At 47.5% G+C, this 18,878-nt stretch overlaps 1 protein-coding gene across 3 annotated transcripts in view; it reads right to left on the bottom strand.

The window, feature by feature from the left end:
- Positions 1 to 18,878, bottom strand: part of GLI3 (GLI family zinc finger 3) — a 266,426-nt gene that overhangs the window by 12,613 nt on the left and 234,935 nt on the right. For all 3 annotated transcript variants that reach the window (XM_057304188.1, XM_048212817.2, XM_048212818.2), the window contains exons 11-12: positions 5,104 to 5,253; positions 3,819 to 3,983 (exon numbers count right to left, since the gene is read on the bottom strand). In XM_057304188.1, coding sequence (XP_057160171.1) covers positions 3,819 to 3,983; positions 5,104 to 5,253 — 315 coding nt within the window. The remainder of the gene's footprint in view (positions 1 to 3,818; positions 3,984 to 5,103; positions 5,254 to 18,878) is intronic.

Genomic DNA, 18,878 nt, shown 5'->3' with positions numbered 1-18,878 from the left:
GATTCTGTTCCCCTGGCTTGAAATATAATATATTCATGAATCCTTATAAGACTATGTATCTATGTAGACCAAAGACGAGCTATTAGGTAAGTGACAGTCCTAAAAAGCATGATCAGTATAATGTACCCATTATATTAAAAAAAAGATGCTCTGTCTTATAGAATGTATGTGTCTAAAAGATGCTTTTTCACTAAAAGCCCAAGAACAGACCGAGAGCTACGTAAAATGATGAAATGTCCTAATGTAGTGAAGACTCCGAAAATTATCCCAAGAGACTTCACCTCCAAATCTGAGATTCTTTTGGGGAGAATTGATTCCCATTAACCATGAATTACTTCTATTCAGGGGCTGGTGTGATTTGCGGCACATATATAATGAAACGAGCGCATCGACTTCTATGCATTAGGACAGAAGAATGGCTCCAGGATGAGTGCTATTACCTCACAGCGTCCTGACCTCGGCCCTGCGCTGCGCACCGCCCCGCCCCGCCGTGACAGGCTGATCCATCAGCGGGCACACTGGGCTGTATGGTGCCGGTGTCGGGGGGCAGGGGGGCGCGGGGAGAGAGCCCCAAGCCAGGCCAGCATTACACGTCTGAGGAGCTACTCTTCCCGAAACGACGTGCACGAGTATACTCTGGGTTGGCTTGGAAATGAGGACACGGCCAGAGGAGGAAAGTTTTTGCTTGTGATCAACGACTGAAATGAAATATCACTGTAGGTGGGGACGAGTGTTGTCAGTCTCACTGAGTCACCTGTGTCTCTTGTCCTCGATGTTCAACTCTTGCCACGGTCGTTTCCTTTTTGACTCACTCAACTGAAACGTACTTTTGTGGAAGAGTTGTTGTGTTTTTTACTTGACTTCGAGCATTTATCCAACGACTTTTTCAATCAACAGTTAATGGTCCTCACTATAGGCAAGACTCTGAGAACATCAAGTTATATACTGCAGGATTTAATGTCCAGAGTTGCAAAATATGCAGGAAAAATAAGACAGCATGTAATTATCCCCAGTCCCAAGTATGAAGGCCACAGAAGGATGTGGCCGGGGGACAATCATTTTGTAGCTGGGATGACTGTGGGGGGCATCAGTTACTAGGTTTTTATATCTGGGTATAACGCCCAGTTCGTGGGGTCTAAGGGTGAAATAAGACAATATATGAAACGCTCATCACAATGTGTTTGTTGCACTGAGTCATTAATCCGTGAACAGCACTTTATTAGGAGGCAGCTCAGGAGCTGGGTCCTGAACGGAGGCCAAGATTCTGAGGGATAAAAATGAAGGTAAGAGGATGTGAAAAGAAAAGCCACAGTCCAGAGGCAGGACCGCTTCATGCATGTGGGTGTGGCCATCCGGTTCCACGCATGGCCACAGAGGTAATTAGGTCAAGCCTGGAAGGGCAGGCTTGGGGCCGCCAGCAGCCACAAGCCTAGAGAGTCTAAACTTTTCCTCTAGGAAAGAGGAAGCCATTGGAACATTCTGGAGAGGGAGATAGAACCGACTCAGAGCTCAAGGATACTTGTCTAATGTGGTTCTGGGGGGACATGAGCTATGTGGTCTATGTCGGGATCCCTGGCAGAGGCCACTGCTATGGCCCCAAATGGGGGAGGCAGCTAGGGGTGCAGAAGGAAGGTCAGACTGGCCTCCTGAATGGGACTGACGCCCCTCCTGTTTGAGTCCACAGCATTCTGTTCTGCACCCAGAACAGCAAAGTGTGCGCTCGAGATTTGTTTAGGGAAGGATTGAAAGTACAAATAAGAGAGAGGAAATAAATGAAAGAAGATGTCTAGATTTATCCAGGACCGGCTCATGACACAAATCTAGATTCTTAATTTTGGTGGATATGAAACCGTCCATCATCCATATGGGGGGCCAAAGCCCTGCGTGGTCAAGGTGGTTGATTTATTTTAGACACACTGCTCAACCCTGGTGAAAGCTATGATTGGACAGGCTATCTTCTATCTCATAATGGACAGACACTCATACGGTGCTGCACTCCTCCCCTCACAGAAGTGGGTAAGCTCAGCACTAATGCATTTAAGCAAACAGCTGTGCACATAATTTAAATCCGTAAGAAAGATAAAAAGCTGAGAAGTATGTGTGTATGTGTGCGCTGCTGACCCTAACACACCCACTGGCCCCATTTCCCCACAATAACAGGAGGGCCACTTGGCCTAAAAATCTATAGGAATGAATACCTTCTAAATTTCTTGTCACAACTGTACTTAAATATGTGGAGTGCAGTTAAGCATATTAATTTAATTCAAACTTAATCGAATCCTCTAAAACATTTTAAATTGAGATGTAATCCACATACCATAAAAAGAACCCTTGTAAATGGCACAATTCAGTGGCAGTTCGTACATCCACAATCTTGTGCAGCTGTCACCACTTAATCAAATTCCAGAATATTTCCAACATCCCCCAAAGAAATCCTGTACCTCTTAGCAGTCACCCCTGCTCCCTTCCCTCAGCCTCTGGCAGCCACTGATCTCCTTTCCGTCTCCACGGATTTGCCTAGAACCCCTTAACCTTTGCACAAAACAAGAACAGCAGATTGCACTGCAACCACTGTATGTAGTAAAGACATTTTTGACATAAAAAAATGGAGATGCGGCATCTCCCCTAATGTACCCTCCAACAGCTGATTAATAATGAGATTCCTAATGACCTAAGTCTCCTTATTCTGCCATGACCCTTCCAAAAAGAGTCTGTACTGTGAACGTGCCCCTATGAGCTGAAGTGTGTGTGTGTAAGAAAAGTGTAGGTCATCCCATTAAAGACGTGTTTTTTCTGTCCCCTAAGCTGAAGGGACACTTGGCGAGGACCTTAAAGTCAATGGTCCCTGAGCTACTAAGCCAGGTCAAGTGCTCCTTCTCTCACACATGTCAAGCAAACTGATGACCTCCTCAGTGGGGCAGAACTATGCCTCATGTTAAGAAATTCTGGCTCAATACCCCACTTCTATGCAAAATGTGGGGAGCTTTTTTGTGAACCTCTAGATTCATTCAAGAGAAGGCTTCACAGAGGAGCCAGAACGTTGAGCTAGACCTTCCAAGAGAACTCAAAGGCCTGGAGGCAGACCTGCATGAAAACCCAGGCAAAATAATGTGAAATCATTGTCATTCTTCATGCTTCTCTGGAATTCTGGGGGGGTAACTATCGACAGGTCCCAGCAACGCAACAGGAACCGCCCCACCAACCATGAAGATTTATCCAATATGCTATCTTAAATAACTGACTAGAAACCATTCTGGCTTTCTGAGAATAGCTCCCGAGAGCCTTGGGAGTTTAGAATGTCTCTGGAAATCACGTGTGGCCAAGGCTGGTTGCCCTGTAGAAGTCTTTTCGGATAGAATGCATTTGAAGATACCACCTGGAGAAAGCAAGGGAGAGTGGCCGTCTTAGCAGTAGCTGTCTGCTGTCAGCACGTTGCTTCTGATCTGTCCTTGCTGCTGAAGCATCCTCTGCCTGGATTCCTGCTCTTGCCTGCCCAGCCAGCGGGTGGAAGGCCGAAGTTAAATGTTCCTACTATTTCACCAGTAGGTGGCACTTCTGAACAAGGCGAAACTGGCTTGCCAGGGGTCTGAAGTTCCCTCTCTCGGTCAGCATTACTCACCAAACTGGGCCCATTTGGCAGCCGGCCCCACGGAGAAGGCTCCAGGCCTTTACCTGCAGCCTCAGAGCCCACTCCTGCTGGGAAGGGCCAAGAGGAAATGAAATGGAATGGGCCTCGTCTCCACGTGCATTGCCCGGGAGGGCTCTTTGTTTCCACCCTGAGCTCTGGGCCCAAACAGAGTCTTGTGGGGGAGACTCACCTCATTGGAGTGCGTCCGGTTTTGATGCTTGGCGCGATCGGAGGCATTTGAGAAAGCCTTGTTGCAACCTTCGTGCTCACAGACGTACGGTTTCTCTCCAGTGTGAGATCTCAAGTGCGTTTTCAAGTTTTCTAGTCTCGAGTAGGCCTTTGTGCAACCTTCAAACTGAGAACAACAGGTAAATGTGCGTTACTGCACACAATAACGGCTTATGCCCAACCCTCCCTCAAAGTTGATGAAAGACTGACATTTCGAGGGTCAGCAGCTTTTCAAAACCAAGGAACAAAAGTCCACTAAACTCTGCATTTATTGGGATTCAGATGGGGCTCAGTGCAGTTCAAGAGACAGCATTTTCAGGGCTACTAAAAAGTCCTGGAGGCTTTTTTTTTTTTTTTTTAATAGACCACTCAATGTGGACAATGGGTTTCATTATCTGCTCATTGATCTCCTCAAATTCCCACTGATTTTAGATTCAGCACAAAGTTCACTAATATGGCTTTGTGTCCATACAAAGGCATGGAATTTGATCGTGTTTGTAAAGGGCCTTTAAGATGTAAAGCACAGGACTGAGCTGTGCCCAGTGCGCCTGGAGGCACCTCCGTGAAAGGAGGCTTAGTCCCGGCCGCCTTGTGGGTCTACACCCAGCCACAGGGACAGACTAGGAAGGCAAAGAAAAACTCTTTAGAGTCACGTGGGTTCTGTTTTTAAAAGTGAGCTTACGGGTTTCAAGTCAAAGCTGGCACCTCCCTCTGCCTCCAGGTCCTCCAGCGTGATGGGCATTAGTGCTGGGGCAGGCGTGCTGACCACATGCTCCTTCCCAGTGCCCACCAGTGCATCCCGCAGCCGCCCGCCCGCCTGCCACTCTGCTGTCCAACGCGGTAGCTGCATGCCACCAGGGGCATTTATAGTTCCATTTTTTAAAAACAAAATTAAATTTTAAAAATCAGTTCCTTGGTGGCCAGGTCTCCAAAGCACCCAAGGGGCACACGTGGCCCCCAGCTACCTTGTTGGACAATGCAGGTCAGAGCGCTTCTGCTGCCCCCGAAGTGTGGCTGTCAGGGCTCCTTCTCCACTTCTGGCTGCCCCCCCCCCCCCATTCCAGAACCCCTTCCCAGGACTCCTGGCATTCATCACAGACCCCGGCTCCTCCCACAACCCGGCCACGCCCCCTCGGCTGGGTCCATCCCTACAGCGGAGGCGCAGGGGCCCTCGGGGAACCCGGAGCCCCAACCTGCCCAGTGGCCCTGCCCGGGTCCCACACCCACAGCCCGCGCCGCACACTCACAGTGCATTTGTGAGGTTTCTCCCCCGTGTGCCGCCTCATGTGCACCACCAGCATGTACTGGGCTTTGAAGGGCTTCTGCTCTCTTGAGCAATCCAACCACCGGCACACGAATTCCTTCTTCTCGCCGTGAATGTGGTCGTTATTTATATGCTGGGGGCGGGAGAAAGAAAGGGAAAGCGCGTGGGAACGCGGGCCTCATTTCTGAAGGCGACAGAAGGGAGTTCGAGAAGTGCCCCGACCCTCAGCCCTAAGAATCATATGATCACTTTAGACACAGATGATATATTTTTTTTTTCCAGTTTGTACATTTCTTTAGTAAATTTGCTCTTAGGAACCGCGCACGTGTATTTCCTGACCAGCAGGAGTGGCGCTCTTTGGAGGAGCCCTGGTGGCCCAGAAAAGGGACCGCACATGGCCCCTGAAGTGGGGAGTTGTGAGCTGTGGTGAACCCACGCGACCTCGCTGGGCCTTTTTCACCTGCCGAGTGGGGGTCAAGGTCAACAGAGCACAGGGGAACTCCCCAGCTCCCACGTGCTCTGGGCCTCCGTTAGCGCTGCAGCTGAGATCTCGGGAAGGGAACACACACACGTGCACACACGTGTGCACGCACACACATCATTCGTCACAGACAAATGAACCAAATACTGAAGAGAACCAGGAGACCAACGAAATGCTTTGGTCTCTGGATCACAGCCTTCTTCACGTACAAAATACAGGGATGGCTTACCTAGGCTCTAAGTTTCTTTTCAGCTCTCTAGAACTCTCTTCGTTTTTAAAACGAAGATGAATTTCCCCGACTGCCTCCTTAATTCAAAGTTTTAGAACCATTTTTTATATAGTTCCATGGAGTCATACCTCAAAGGTCCGACCACGGGAAGACACAAAAAACCCCACGGAAGAGCCCGAGGAAGAGAAGGTTCTCACCTTGGATCAAATTTAAGTCAATTTAAATATGACGATTATGTCATTTAAATGTCCATTTCATTACCGAGGAAATCAGTGTCCTGGGTGGATCCTGTTGGTTTTATTCTCTGGTTACCCCATATTCTATTTGCCTTGACTTAAGGCTCTTACAAGCCCTTTATCAAAGGTGTGTAGAAACACGCCACAGATGAGTCTGTCCAGTAAGAGAAAGCCCTCTTTGGAATCCATGCACTGCGCGGTCGTAACAGAACGTTTAATTCCTTTCTCGCTTAGGCTTCGGGTCCTGAGTGAGTGGTCTCTGGGAGCCCGTGGGTACCCTTCCACCCTCAGCCGGCCTTGCCTGGTTCCTCCAGGAGGGGGCCTGCTGCAGCAGGAAAAAATGACCTTTGTTCTGCTTTCTGGACTTGAACACTGGGTGAGGGCAGAGGAAGGCAACTGCTGTGGGCTCCCTGCTTTTTGAGCAGCTCCTGCCGATAGCACGAATCCGTTCCATACAAACTGCTCTTGGTTCCCTTTTCCCCAAGCTACTGGAAATAAGCTCCTTGGGTTGATGTACATGAAAGGACAAGGAGAAAGGATGGGAAGAAGGAGGAGGGAGGCAGGCGGAGCTGGAAAACGGAGTTAGAACCGGGGCTGAGCCTACTCTTAGAGGACAGGACCCACATTGTCTAGCTTCACAGTCTCAGCAACTGGCCGGGGACCCTGGCACCTGGCAGGTCCTTAGTAAATATCTGCTGAATTGATTGGACTCATGTGGTAAGCTGGACTTTCACTGGACCAAAGAGATTGAACTTGATGCTTCTGCTTATCTTAACTTAGTTTCCTTTCATCTGGTGTCCATACAACACGATTTTAATGTAACACGTTCTTGTTTAAAATTTTTTTTTAAGATTTTATTTATTTATTTGGCAGAGAGAGACAGAGAGAGAGAGAGAGAGCACAAGCAGGGGGAGCGGCAGGCAGAGGGAGAGGGAAAGCAGGCTTCCCGCTGAGCAGGGAGCCTGATGTGAGCCTCGATCCCAAGACCCTGGGATCATGACCTGAGCTGAAGGCAGAGATGCTTAACTGACTGAGCCACCCAGGCGCCCCTAATATGTTCTATTACAAGATGATACGCTATCAAGTATTCAAAAGGATCTGAATGGTACCCAAACACGGACCCTACCCTGCTGGGTGCCATAAGGGACACTGGATGAGTATACGCTTTCTGTTCTGCACGCATACTTCCTGACAGAATGGAGTGCTTGTTATCCAAGATCCCCGGGTCTCCAAGAGGAGATGGTGGGATTACCTGAGCATGAGCTAGACTATCTAGAGTTTTCTGAGTGGATGCTGCATTGAGCCGAGTCTCAAGTTTTCTAGAAGCGCTTTTTCTCCTCGATTAATACATGCTCACTGTACATGATGTGACTGCAACACTCCACTCGTCTGTCATGCATTTGCTCGCGCATACTGAGGTCCACTCCATGCCAAGCCCCGTGTGGGGAACCAGACGGACATGCTTCCTGCCCTAAGGAAATGACAGTCTACCGGAGCCAAGCAGATAATGCCTTAAATTACTATACAATTACAGTTGTGATCAGTGTTGTGAAAGGAAGTAAGACGGTTTTCTAAAAATAATTACCAGGGGGTCTCAAATCCGTGTGGCACACAGAGGGGCATTTAGGGTAGGACCTGAGCGATGCATGGAGATCCGCCAGCTGTGCAGATAAGAGAGTGAGTGTGTGTGTGGGGAAAGGGTCACCATGGCAGAAAAGCGAGAGCAGTGGGACAGAACCTGGTGCCTTTGAGGAACAGGGTGAGGAACATGTGTGGTAGGTGAGGAGCACGCATGGCCGGAGAGGAGGCGTCCTGCACGGCCATGGCCTGGTGCGGTAAGAAAGCATGAGTTTCCATGGTGGAGGTCACTGAGGTGGCAGTCAGATCACCAGCAGCAAGACTGTAGGACACAACCTTGGATGGAACTCACTTACAGAAAGCAGCACTTGGACGCCTGTCCCCGAGGAGGGGGAGCCACTCTTCACTGGCCTTACTCAGGGAGACTGGAGTGACCAGGGGAGGCGCCAAGGGCGGCCAGCTGAAGTCGGAGACTCTGGTCTGTTCCCCTCCCCAGTGCACTGGAGGAGTGGCCTCTGGAAGGAGAGGGAAGGGGTCTGCTCCTCCAGGTGAGGGGACTGAGGGGAAGCCAACACCCCGCCAGTCCCCTCAGGTGCATGCCTGGCCGGAATAGTGACAGAAGGCTCCAAAGCAAAGGTTGGAATTGGATGGCCGAGAAGTCCGAGAAGCTGCCTATGGAGGTGTGGAGGGACCCACCGCTAAGCAGGACGAGAGAAGGGACAAGGAGCTGACGAGAGAGCGGTAACTAAAAGATCCCATTTCGTATTTACGCCTCACTGACTCTCATCGACTTTGGCCTTTGGGACAATGTCTGAAAATTCCAGTGTCGGGAATGCCATGAAAATCAGCCGGCTGATCTCCACGTGGGGAGGGATGCAGGAGAAACTGTGCTGGGCGGTAGGAGCAACCTGGCTTCCAGAAAGGTTAGCAGCTGGGGGGTTTTCCCCTCGGCCCCCGTACAGGAGACCTGAGTTCCATCTAATAGGCTTTTGTACTTTTCTGAAACTGCTCTTGAGCACAAACTTGAATTGAGACCTCCAGTTATTTTTCTTGAAATGAGACTCTACCACCTCGGCCGGCGGGGACCTGGTCCAAGTGCTGAGCACAGGATGTAATCAATTACTCTAAAGAAATACGAAGACATCCTTCTGCCTACCTGGGTAGTTCAAATGCATTTTGGGCTTAATGCATTTCCTGACTCTAGAATTCAAGCCAAAATTAAAATTCTAAGAAATCATAGATTTTACCTGTCCCTGCGTCCTAAACACTTGCTTTTCCTTCACAAGCTGCTTTGACCTCTGCAGCGAGGCAGACCCTACGCTACAGTGGAAAGAATACAGGGTGGGCATTGGAAGATTCCTGCCGGACCAACTTCGGATGAGCTCTGTACCTCTGGGCAGGTCAGTTCTCCTCCTTGAACCTTAATTTTCTCATCTGTTAAATCCGGCTGATGAACTAGATCAGGTGTTGGCAAACTTGTTCTGGAAAAAGCCAGACAGGAACTATTTTAGGCTTTGCTGGCCAAAAGGTCGTAGGTACTCAAACCCTGCCGCTGTTTTAGGCGAACGGCCACGGACAACGTCTAAATGAAAGGGTGCGGCTGTTTATCTTTGAAGCTGAACACTTCACATGTCAAGAAATCGTCTTAAAAAAATTTTTTTTTCAACCATGTAAAACTGAAAAAACCATTTCTTCACTCCTGGGCTGTGCAAAAGCAAGCGGGGGGTCAGAGCTGGCCTGGGGGCCGTCAGTTTGCTCACCCCTGACTAAGTGATTTCAGTTTCCTTCTTGGGCTAGCGGAGCCCGTGACTTTCTTGGTCAGGCTGGTCAAGCCTGAGGAAGTAAAATGAGAGGGAGGGAGGTTTCAGTGCTAGGGGAAAAGACAAAAACCACAGGAAGGAAAAAAGCCAGGATCCTGGGCTACACAAGAGGAGGGAGGGAGGCCAGACAGACTCCCCCTGCATTGTGCTCCTAGGACCCGGCAGGTTTTGCTCACCCAAATCCCAGGTAGCTAAGAAGGCGACACACAGTGAATTCTTAGCATTCCGCCGACAGAATGCTCTCATGTGAAGCTCGCCTGAAATGCAATGGGCATGTGTTTATTTGTGGTTTCATTGAACATCTGACTTCCTCGCAGTGAAAACGTTAATCAAATATATAAATAATTTAATTGGAGGGAAAATAATGCATGATTAAAGTCCAAACTAATCCAACAGAAAGACATGCAATTTGCCAGCGGCCCAAGCTCCAGAAAGAGATAGATGGTGTAAATTACAGCGCCGTATGCCAACTCCCTCGGCGGGGCTGCTCGGAACTCTCTCGACAGGACAGGGATGCCAGGACCGCGCAGCTCCCCCAGAAAGGCCAAGTCCCCCAGCACAGCTTCGCCACGATTCCCTCTTCCAAGCAGGACTGGAAACATCGGCCTCGGGAAACTGATGGATGATGGAACACATAAAATCTCTCGGGCGCCCACGGCAAACCAGCAAAGTTGCTGTGTCCCCACTGGGATGTGTCTGCAGCCAGGTGAGCCAGGACCCGGCATTCCCATCTCTTCTGCTCCCCGCGGCGCCCAGGGGCACAGGGAGCTGGGAGAAGTCCCTCTGTGGGCCTGGCCATCAAGGCAGCCAGTGGCTTAGCCTTAGTCTCAGAGGCTTCGTGGCTGTGGGAAGAAAGAGCGGGGGGAACACGGGGGAAAGGAAGCTTTTCTGTCGCCACCAGCAAAAGGGAAGCTACAATGGACTTTGCTAAGCTAATCAGCCTCCTTTCTTCTTGCGGTGTCATTTCCCTCCCAGGAAAGAGCAGGCAGTTCTTCCTCAGTCTCAGGGCTAACCCTTCAGATGGAGCGCGCGTCTGTCGCCCGAATGTGGTGGCTCTCCCAATACACCTGCTGTTCAAGCGGTTCGTGACACTGGGAAGCACGCTGCTACTTGCTCTCTGTCTCCCGCACCTCCGGCCAGATTGCTCGCCGATTCCCACTCAGAAAGTGCAAGCTTTCACGATGGGTGAGCACCCTCCATGGAAGCAACTTCCTCAGAAGACAAGCTACAGTAGGGCTCCAGGGGAGCGTGGAAACTTCGCACGTACGTCCCCATGTAAATTCGGCTCCAGGGGAGCGCGCAAACTCGGCCAGGGGAGTGTGGAAGCTTCGCAAGCACCTCCCCATGCAAACTCAGCTCCAAGGGAGCGTGGAAGCTTCGCACGGACGTCCCCGTGCAAACTGGGCTCTAGCAGAGTGTGGAAGCTTCGCACGTACCTCCCTGTGCAAACTTGGCTCCTGGGGAGCATGCAAACTCGGCTCCAGGGGAGCGCGGAAGCTTTGCACGTAAGTCCCCATGCAAACTCGGCCAGGGGAGCACACTGATCAGTAGACAAACGCCTTGCTGCTCAAAGTCAGTTCACTCCTAAAATCAGACAGCTCCTTCCCATGCGGAAGGTAGATTGCTCCCGCTGTTGTAATGAAAATATTACCGTAAAGCACACCTAAAACCAGGGAAGGCAGGACATGTAAAACTTTAGACTCTGCCCTCGCCACGATCTCCACGGGGCTCAGCTGCGCATCGGCGTTGCACACCCGTCTTTCCGTCAGTTTCCATCAGATAACACAACTTTGTCACCAATTTAAAAGGCTTCTATGAAGTACTCTGACAAGGTTTTCACAGCAGGAGGTACAAAGAGCATGGTCTTCAGTAGCGCGGTGCTCAAGGAAAGCACATACGTGTCTGCACACACATACACAGGACTACTGCTTTGACAGAAAAGAAAAGAAAGACTGGGACAGTAGTGTATTTTGTATATGAATGCTCGAGTCACTGGAAACTGCATTACAGGCATGAAGCCGACGGATGCTCGCTGGACCCTCAGTTTTATTTCCAACTCATCCCTTTGCTCCCTTTCTCTGTATCTTAACCCACAAACATGCCACTATTTGATGCCATGATTTTATTTTAAAACTGAAGGAAATAAAACCGAAGCCTTGCCTTCTCAGAAACTGAAATGCTTGATGCTTTCTAAATCTTTTCACGTTGCTAACCAGCTGAGCTCAGAAACCAGGCTCCAGTCAGTGAACATGTTTCCTAGAATTCAATACTTTGTAACTTTTAAGGATGTGCGGAGAGTGCTTGTTAAGAAAGCCTCCTATTTGGGGCTTACAAGATGGGATACAAGCAAGCGAACAATTTTGAATAAGCTCAATTTTCAATTTGCTTCCCGACTTTACATTATCAATTTATTGCAGTTGACCCTTGAACAACACAGGAGTTGGGGTGCGGACTCCCTGCACACCCAGAAATCTGCATGCAAGTTTTAACTCCTTAAAAACTTAACTACTGTTAGCCTGCTGTTGACCAGAAGCCTTACTGATAATATTAACAGTCAATTAACACACATTTTGTATGTTAATGTGTATTACACACTGTATTCTTACAATAGAGTAAGCTGGAAGAAGGAAATGTTATTAAGAAAATCATAAGGAGGGGCGCCTGGGTGGCTCAGTCCTTAAGCATCTGCCTTCGGCTCAGGGCGTGATCCCTGCGTTCTGGGATCGAGCCCCACATCAGGTTCCTCCCCTGGGAGCCTGCTTCTTCCTCTCCCACTCCCCCTACTTGTGTTCCCTCTCTCGCTGTCAAATAAATAAATAAAATCTTTAAAAAAAAAAAAGAAAAAAAAGAAAATCATAAGCAAAACACATTTACGTGGCTGTACTGTATTTGTCAAAAAAAAATCCACATATATGTGGATCCATGCAGTTCAAACCCACGTTGTTCAAGAGTCATCTGTACTATCTCTTAGTAGTCCAGAGATATTTTTGCAAAAGAGAAAGAGGAAAAATAATTTATAAGGGATGAAACCTTCACGTAATTAAAGCCGATTTGAGAGAGAAACTGAAATCGTTTCCATGTGAGAAACTATGCAAGAATCCTTCAAAACCTTCCATCCGAAAGGAAGCATAGGCCTTCTTCTTGTGCGTATTGGATACATGCACCATCTCTGAACAGTTGTACAAGTGTCATGTCACTGATTCTATTAGGGACACACTATGTTTGGATTCCTAACAGCTCCACCAGGCAGAAGCAGAAAAAAAGCAGCAACCACAGACGATGGGGGCTGAGATACGCCTTTTATCTCTATATGTACTTTAATCTTAGATAAGTAAAATAATTTAAATGTTTTGTTGGCACCCACCAACCTTCCTAACAGTATTTACAATGGGACGCCTGCTGTGGGAGGGATCTCCCCAAAGACCCCCAACAGAACTGCTTGAACACGCACCGGCTTATAAAATATCCAGGCACCTTTCAGTGTTCTGATACAACTAACAAATTATACAGAAAGATATCAAGAGGACTCAAGACTCTGGGTACAAAACACCATTCTCTTTATAAAAATAAAATATTTTCTCCTTTCTGGTTTGTGAATATTAAGAATTAGGTGGAGATGAAAAGCCAAAATCTGCTTCCTGGTTAAGAAGGAATAAATAAATGGAGTCCCTCTGACAGGTCATTAAATCTTGTGTCTAGGTACAAACCGGTAAAAAAAAAAAACCTACTTTCTTTTACATGTAAGAAAGACAAAGTTCTCTGAGAAAGTAAATGTCTGAACAGAGGGCTTCACAATGTTGGATTTAGAGAAGGGACATTTGCTCAGCCCCACGCCGTGGGCTGGACACACGTGTCACGATGTGGGTGAGCCCTGACCACAGCAGGCCAAGTGAGAGCAGGCAGCTCGTGTGATTCCATTTATACGAACACCCAGAATAGGCAAGTCTATATAGAAAGGAGGTAGACCAGTGGTTCCCTGTGTCTGAGAAGAGACTGGGAGGTGGGTTTTTTTGGGGGGCAACGAAAAAGTTGTAAATTTGGTTGAGGGGATAGTTGCCCAACTCTCTGTATACACTGAGCTGTAGACTTTAAATGGGTGAATCACATGACGTACGAATTCGGGTTTCTTTTTTTTTTTTTTTCTTTTTTTTTTAAGATTTTATTTATTTGACAGAGAGAGAGACAGCCAGCGAGAGAGGGAACACAAGCAGGGGGAGTGGGAGAGGAAGAAGCAGGCTCATAGCGGAAGAGCCTGATGTGGGGCTCGATCCCAGGACTCCGGGATCACACCCTGAGCCAAAGGCAGACGCTTAAGGACTGAGCCACCCAGGCGCCCCTGAATTCGGGTTTCTGTAGTGCAATGGTTATCGCGTTTGCCATACACATGGTATATGAATTATATGTCCATAAAGATGTTCCCTCTTTTCCTTCCCCCACAAAAAGAGAGAGAACCATGAAAGTGTACATTTGACCCTTGAACAACATGGGTTTGAACTGTGTGGGGTCCCACTTGTATGTAGATTTTTTACAGTACATTATTATAAATGTCTTTTCTCTCCCTTATGACTTTCTTAATAACATTTTTTTCTAGCTTATTTTCTTGTAAGAATACAGTAAATAATACATATGCAACATACGTCCTAATCAAATGTTTACATTATTGGTGAGGATTCTAGTCAATAGTGGGCTGTTAGTAGTTCAGTTTTGGGGGAGTCAAAAGTTATACACCGATTTTCCACTGCACGGAAGGTCAAGGCTCCAAACCCCTGTGCTGTTCAAGGGTCAAGCATATTTGGTGGTGGACTTCGGTGACACAGGGAACACTGGGGGGACACAGGAAAAGTGGGTGAGGAACAGGGAACAGGCAGGTTAGATCTGACTTTCCCCGGCATCCATCCCTCACACAGAGGCCAGCCCTAGCAAATGGTTTCTCATGGAAGCACAAGGCTGCCCCTTAATCACAGCTTCTACTGTAGAAAACACACACACACACACACACACACACACACACGATCCACAGACAGATTGACTTAAGGCAGAACATACTTCTATGACTCAGTATTTCATGGCGGATTTCACTCTGAACTCAGAGTTAACAACCTGACGATATCACGTAAGTGACAATTTCTCCTGATATCCCTTCCTCATCTTTCAAGTTGTAGAGATGATTGGAAAGATGGAGAACACTGAACTTTGTGCAGAGTTGGAAACAAAGCCAAAACACCACACGCTCATATTAGTTCAAGGAGTTAATGCAAAATAGTGCGTGATTTGAAAAAACTGGTATTTTCTAATATAGGCTATAGTTGAAAACTTACTAAGCCCTCATGGAAAATGCAAGTACAGTTAATTCAGAATCTTTATAGTTTTGGTTTTGTTGTTATCCTGAATTATAAAATTACTAAGTGTAAGTGTCTAATTTGTGATATAATTTTTTTAAAGATTTTATTTATTTGAGAGAGAAAGAGCATGTGTGCATGAGTAGGGAGGAGGGGCAGAGGCAGAAGGAGCCCGCTGAGCAGGGAGCCCGACACGGGACTCGATCCCAGGACCCTGGGATCATGACCTGAGTCGAAGGCAGACGCTTAACCGACTGAGCCACCCCGGCGCCCCGAGTCTGTAACAGAATTGACCTAGGCTATATCTCCTCCCCCCTCCAAAAGTGCATGTGGTACTCGTTCCAGATCACGTAGAGACAGGAACAGTATGCTGACTTAATATTAAGATGACCTCAAACCTCAGGAAATTTTAGTTTCCGAGAAGAACTTTTAAAAAGCAAAATCTAACCATTAATATGGATTAATTTACTTACAGAAAGAAAACATCTCATTCTTGAAAGTGGGTTAAGGGCCTCTCATTCCTTGTAAGAAGTATAAGAGTTCTCTTTCTCTGCAGTTTTGTTCTCTGACTTCTGAATTATTTTGCAAAACATCACTGCAACTCTTCTCTTTCAAGAGGTTCTCTTATAGTCTAATAAGGTGTGTTTTGTTTTAAAAAAAACTTCTGAGAGCTCCTTTTCTGGAAGGGCCAGCATTTATACCCTACTGAGATTTTAAAAAGAGAGGTGAAGTGGTTTCATCACATCCTCCAAGCAATCTGACTGTTTATGTCCTTTCATAAATTACTGGGCTCATCTTACTTTTTATCTTATTCTTTTCAATACCAACTTCTGTTTCAGTCAAAATAACAATAAAAACACAAACTCTTCTTAAGTAAATGGACTGGGGGCCTAGTTACCAAAAACAAAGCTACAAAGACTTAAGCAAGTCAGGATTGAGTATCATCCGTTCTGGCAATCCGAAGCATGCTAACTGCACACAGGTAAGATAATCTTAGTTGTGCAATCACAGGATGAAATAGTTTGGAAAATGCAATCTCCAAAACACATTCTCTTTTCCGTCTTTTTGCGATGAGCCAATCCACCACATACAGTGAGTGCCAAGGTTTCTGATTACAGCACCAGCTCCAAAGACACAGTGAAAGCCAGGCTTCTCTGCTCCCCAACTGGCTTACACTGGGAAGAACAGCAAAGCCAAAGGGTCCAGCAGAGGTGGCCACAGATGCAACCTCTCCCCAAACCCAGATGAATGAGTGGCTCAGAGGAACGGATCCTTTCTACGAATCTAGGATATCTGGAAAGCGTCACCGGCTACCGCAATGGCACAGATCCCCAGATTAAAGATTTCAGAAGCCGAACCGTGTCCCAGGGAATTAAAATCTTCCCACCTTGTAGGCTTGGATTCCTTCCATGAAGAGAAAAGGTTAATGGGTAGTTTCTCGGTAGAATAATAATTCCTGCTAGTATTTACAGGGCGGCTATACTCTTCAACCCATTGTCAAAACAATTCTTTCTTTTGTTATAAAACTTTAAAGGGTAGGTTGGCTTGGTACAATAATATAAATATAATTATCACAGGACCCCTTGCGCTTCTCATTTTAAGGTGTTTAATGCTTACACACACACACACACACACACACAATCTATGACTACTCCAAGTAGAACAAGGAAGATTAAATTTTAAAGTCTCCTTGAATGCAAAAGCAGATGCAAACTGTTCCTGTTTGAGATGACGGATATTAAGAGTTCCATTACCTAGAAGTAGACAAAATTTTAGCCTTTAATTATTCCTTAATTTTTATGATCTTGGCAATCCCCATGGAGCCTGAGCATACAGGCCCCGTTCCTTGTAAAGAGCCTAAAAATATAGTGTGGTTATGAGAAAATCCGAAGTTCAAGACTGAAGTAAACAGAGACAAGTGACCGATGCGATCTGACTTGAATGGGTGGGCTCTGTCTTCACCGCCCTCATAAAAGTGCTCGCTGCTCCCTCCTCGTTCCTGAAGGCTGATTTGGAATATCACAGCAATCGGCCTCTAGGCTTGCCTACAGTCTTCGAAGTTTTTAAATCATAATTCTGATGACTAAAATACTTGCTAAAATAATAACAGATAAAATAAAATGTATTTGAATTTCAAATGACAATTTATTTTTAATATTTGGAAAAAAGTCCAAGTCTCTTTCCTGGAATCCTCTGAAGATACAAGGCAGTAGGAGTTACTCTGGGGTCAGCTCAGACCAATCCTTGTCCCTGAGGGTTTCTTCCCATTACACTGCTAGGGGAGATTCCTGCGTGGAAAGCGCTGGGAGTCTTCCTTCAGAGTCAAAAGGAGGTCAGGTGAGTGTGCGTGTACGTGTGCAAAGAAGGGGCTGGGGCCGCTAACGACGCAAACCCGGGCAGATCTCAAGAGCTATTGGAAGAAAGGAAGAAGGCAGGCAAGCAGGCAAAGTTATCCACTTGGAAATCTGCCCACATGTCCCCGCTGAGCTGACTCATTCATTCACTATTAACTCAATGCTTATTTATGATATCACAGTTACTCTGCTAAACTCAGAGGAGGCAAGACTGAGTAAGACATGTCCACTGGATTTCGTCCAAGATTGGCCGTAGGAATGTAGAAAAGAGTACTGCTTAAAAATCAGCTTTCACATCATGGACACCTTTGCAATTAAAAAGCAAGCTACCCCCCCCCCCCCAATGCATGACTCTCTTCCTTCCCTCATAGCCCCATGTCACAGAAAACTAGCAGCCAGCGCCCAGGGCTTTCCCAGGTTTGTCTCCCCAAAACAGGATGGAGAGGAAGCCCCAGGACATCGCCGCTTTGGCAAGCTTTTCAATGTGTGGAACTATCCCGCCGCTTTTCCGCGAGTTCTTAACTTATTCACCCTGGTGTCAAGTCAGTCCCTTTCGAAACACATTCACCCCTTATTGCTGGCGCATATATCAGAATGGAATACGCTATACAATACGGGCACACACTAATTATTCCGTACGTAGCTTACAGGTTTCTTTATCAAGTTAGTAGCAAGGCATAGAGTTTATAGAAAAAAACATTGGCTCAGACATCAGCATATAGGAATTCATTTTTTTTTGTATTTTGGGGGCAAAAGGGATGTAAGTAAGGCACAGGCACTGTGTCTGAGAAGCTGATCTTTACTATTTTATTTTATTTTTTTTAAGATTTTTCATTTATTCATTAGAGAGAGAGAGTGTGTGAGAGAGAGCTTAAGCAGGGGGAGGAGCAGAGGGAGAGGGAGAAGCAGGCTCCCCGCTGAGCAGGGAGCCTGACGTGGGACTTGATCCCAGGACCCTGGGATCACGACCTGAGCTGAAGGCAGATGCTTAACCCACTGATGCACCCAGGTGCCCTGAAGATGCTATTTTAAATCGGGTGAATGGGAAACAAGTAGTTTAAAGAAAGTGGGATAGGTGACAGAGTGAAGTCAGGGAGGGCTCCGTGTGCAGGTAAGTGAGTTGAATGGAGGATAAAGGGAGGGCACCTGACACAAAGGAAAGTGCATCCCAGAGGAGGAGCTACAGAGGTCCAGGGTCAAGGAAGAGCATGACATGTTGGCAAATGCCACCCAGCGTGGGGGGAGGGTGTGTGGGCGCACGTGGGAGCAGGGAGGACACACGGCCGTGGTACCCGGGACGGAGCGACACCACGACGGGTGCCGAATGCTCGAAGGCACGTACACTACACCCTAGGCAACCAAGACGACGATGGAGAGAAAGGGCTAGACGGAGAGACAATTTGGGATCATCCGTGGGTGGTGAATCAGGGAGAGGAGTAATAGGTGATACCGAAGTTCCTGGCTTGAAAGACGCTGAGGGAATTTGTGAGATCAGGTGTCTGTTTGGGACATGGCACTTTGGAAGTGCCCCCAGGACATCTCCGCAAGGAGATCCAGCAGAGAAGACAGGTCTGAAGATGTAGGGATTTAAGGCAGGCTCTGCCCCTGACAGCCTCCCAGCTGTAGTAAGTTTTGGGGGATCAGCCAGGGGAGAGAGCAACGTGGTGGAGGCGAGCTTCAGGAGGGCAAGTGGCTCATCTGTCACTCCCACGCCAGAGGGG

This window comes from Ursus arctos, unplaced genomic scaffold (assembly GCF_023065955.2).
Source record: "Ursus arctos isolate Adak ecotype North America unplaced genomic scaffold, UrsArc2.0 scaffold_3, whole genome shotgun sequence".
NCBI classification, from domain to species: domain Eukaryota; kingdom Metazoa; phylum Chordata; class Mammalia; order Carnivora; family Ursidae; genus Ursus; species Ursus arctos.
This window is presented reverse-complemented; position numbering and strand designations above follow the sequence as displayed.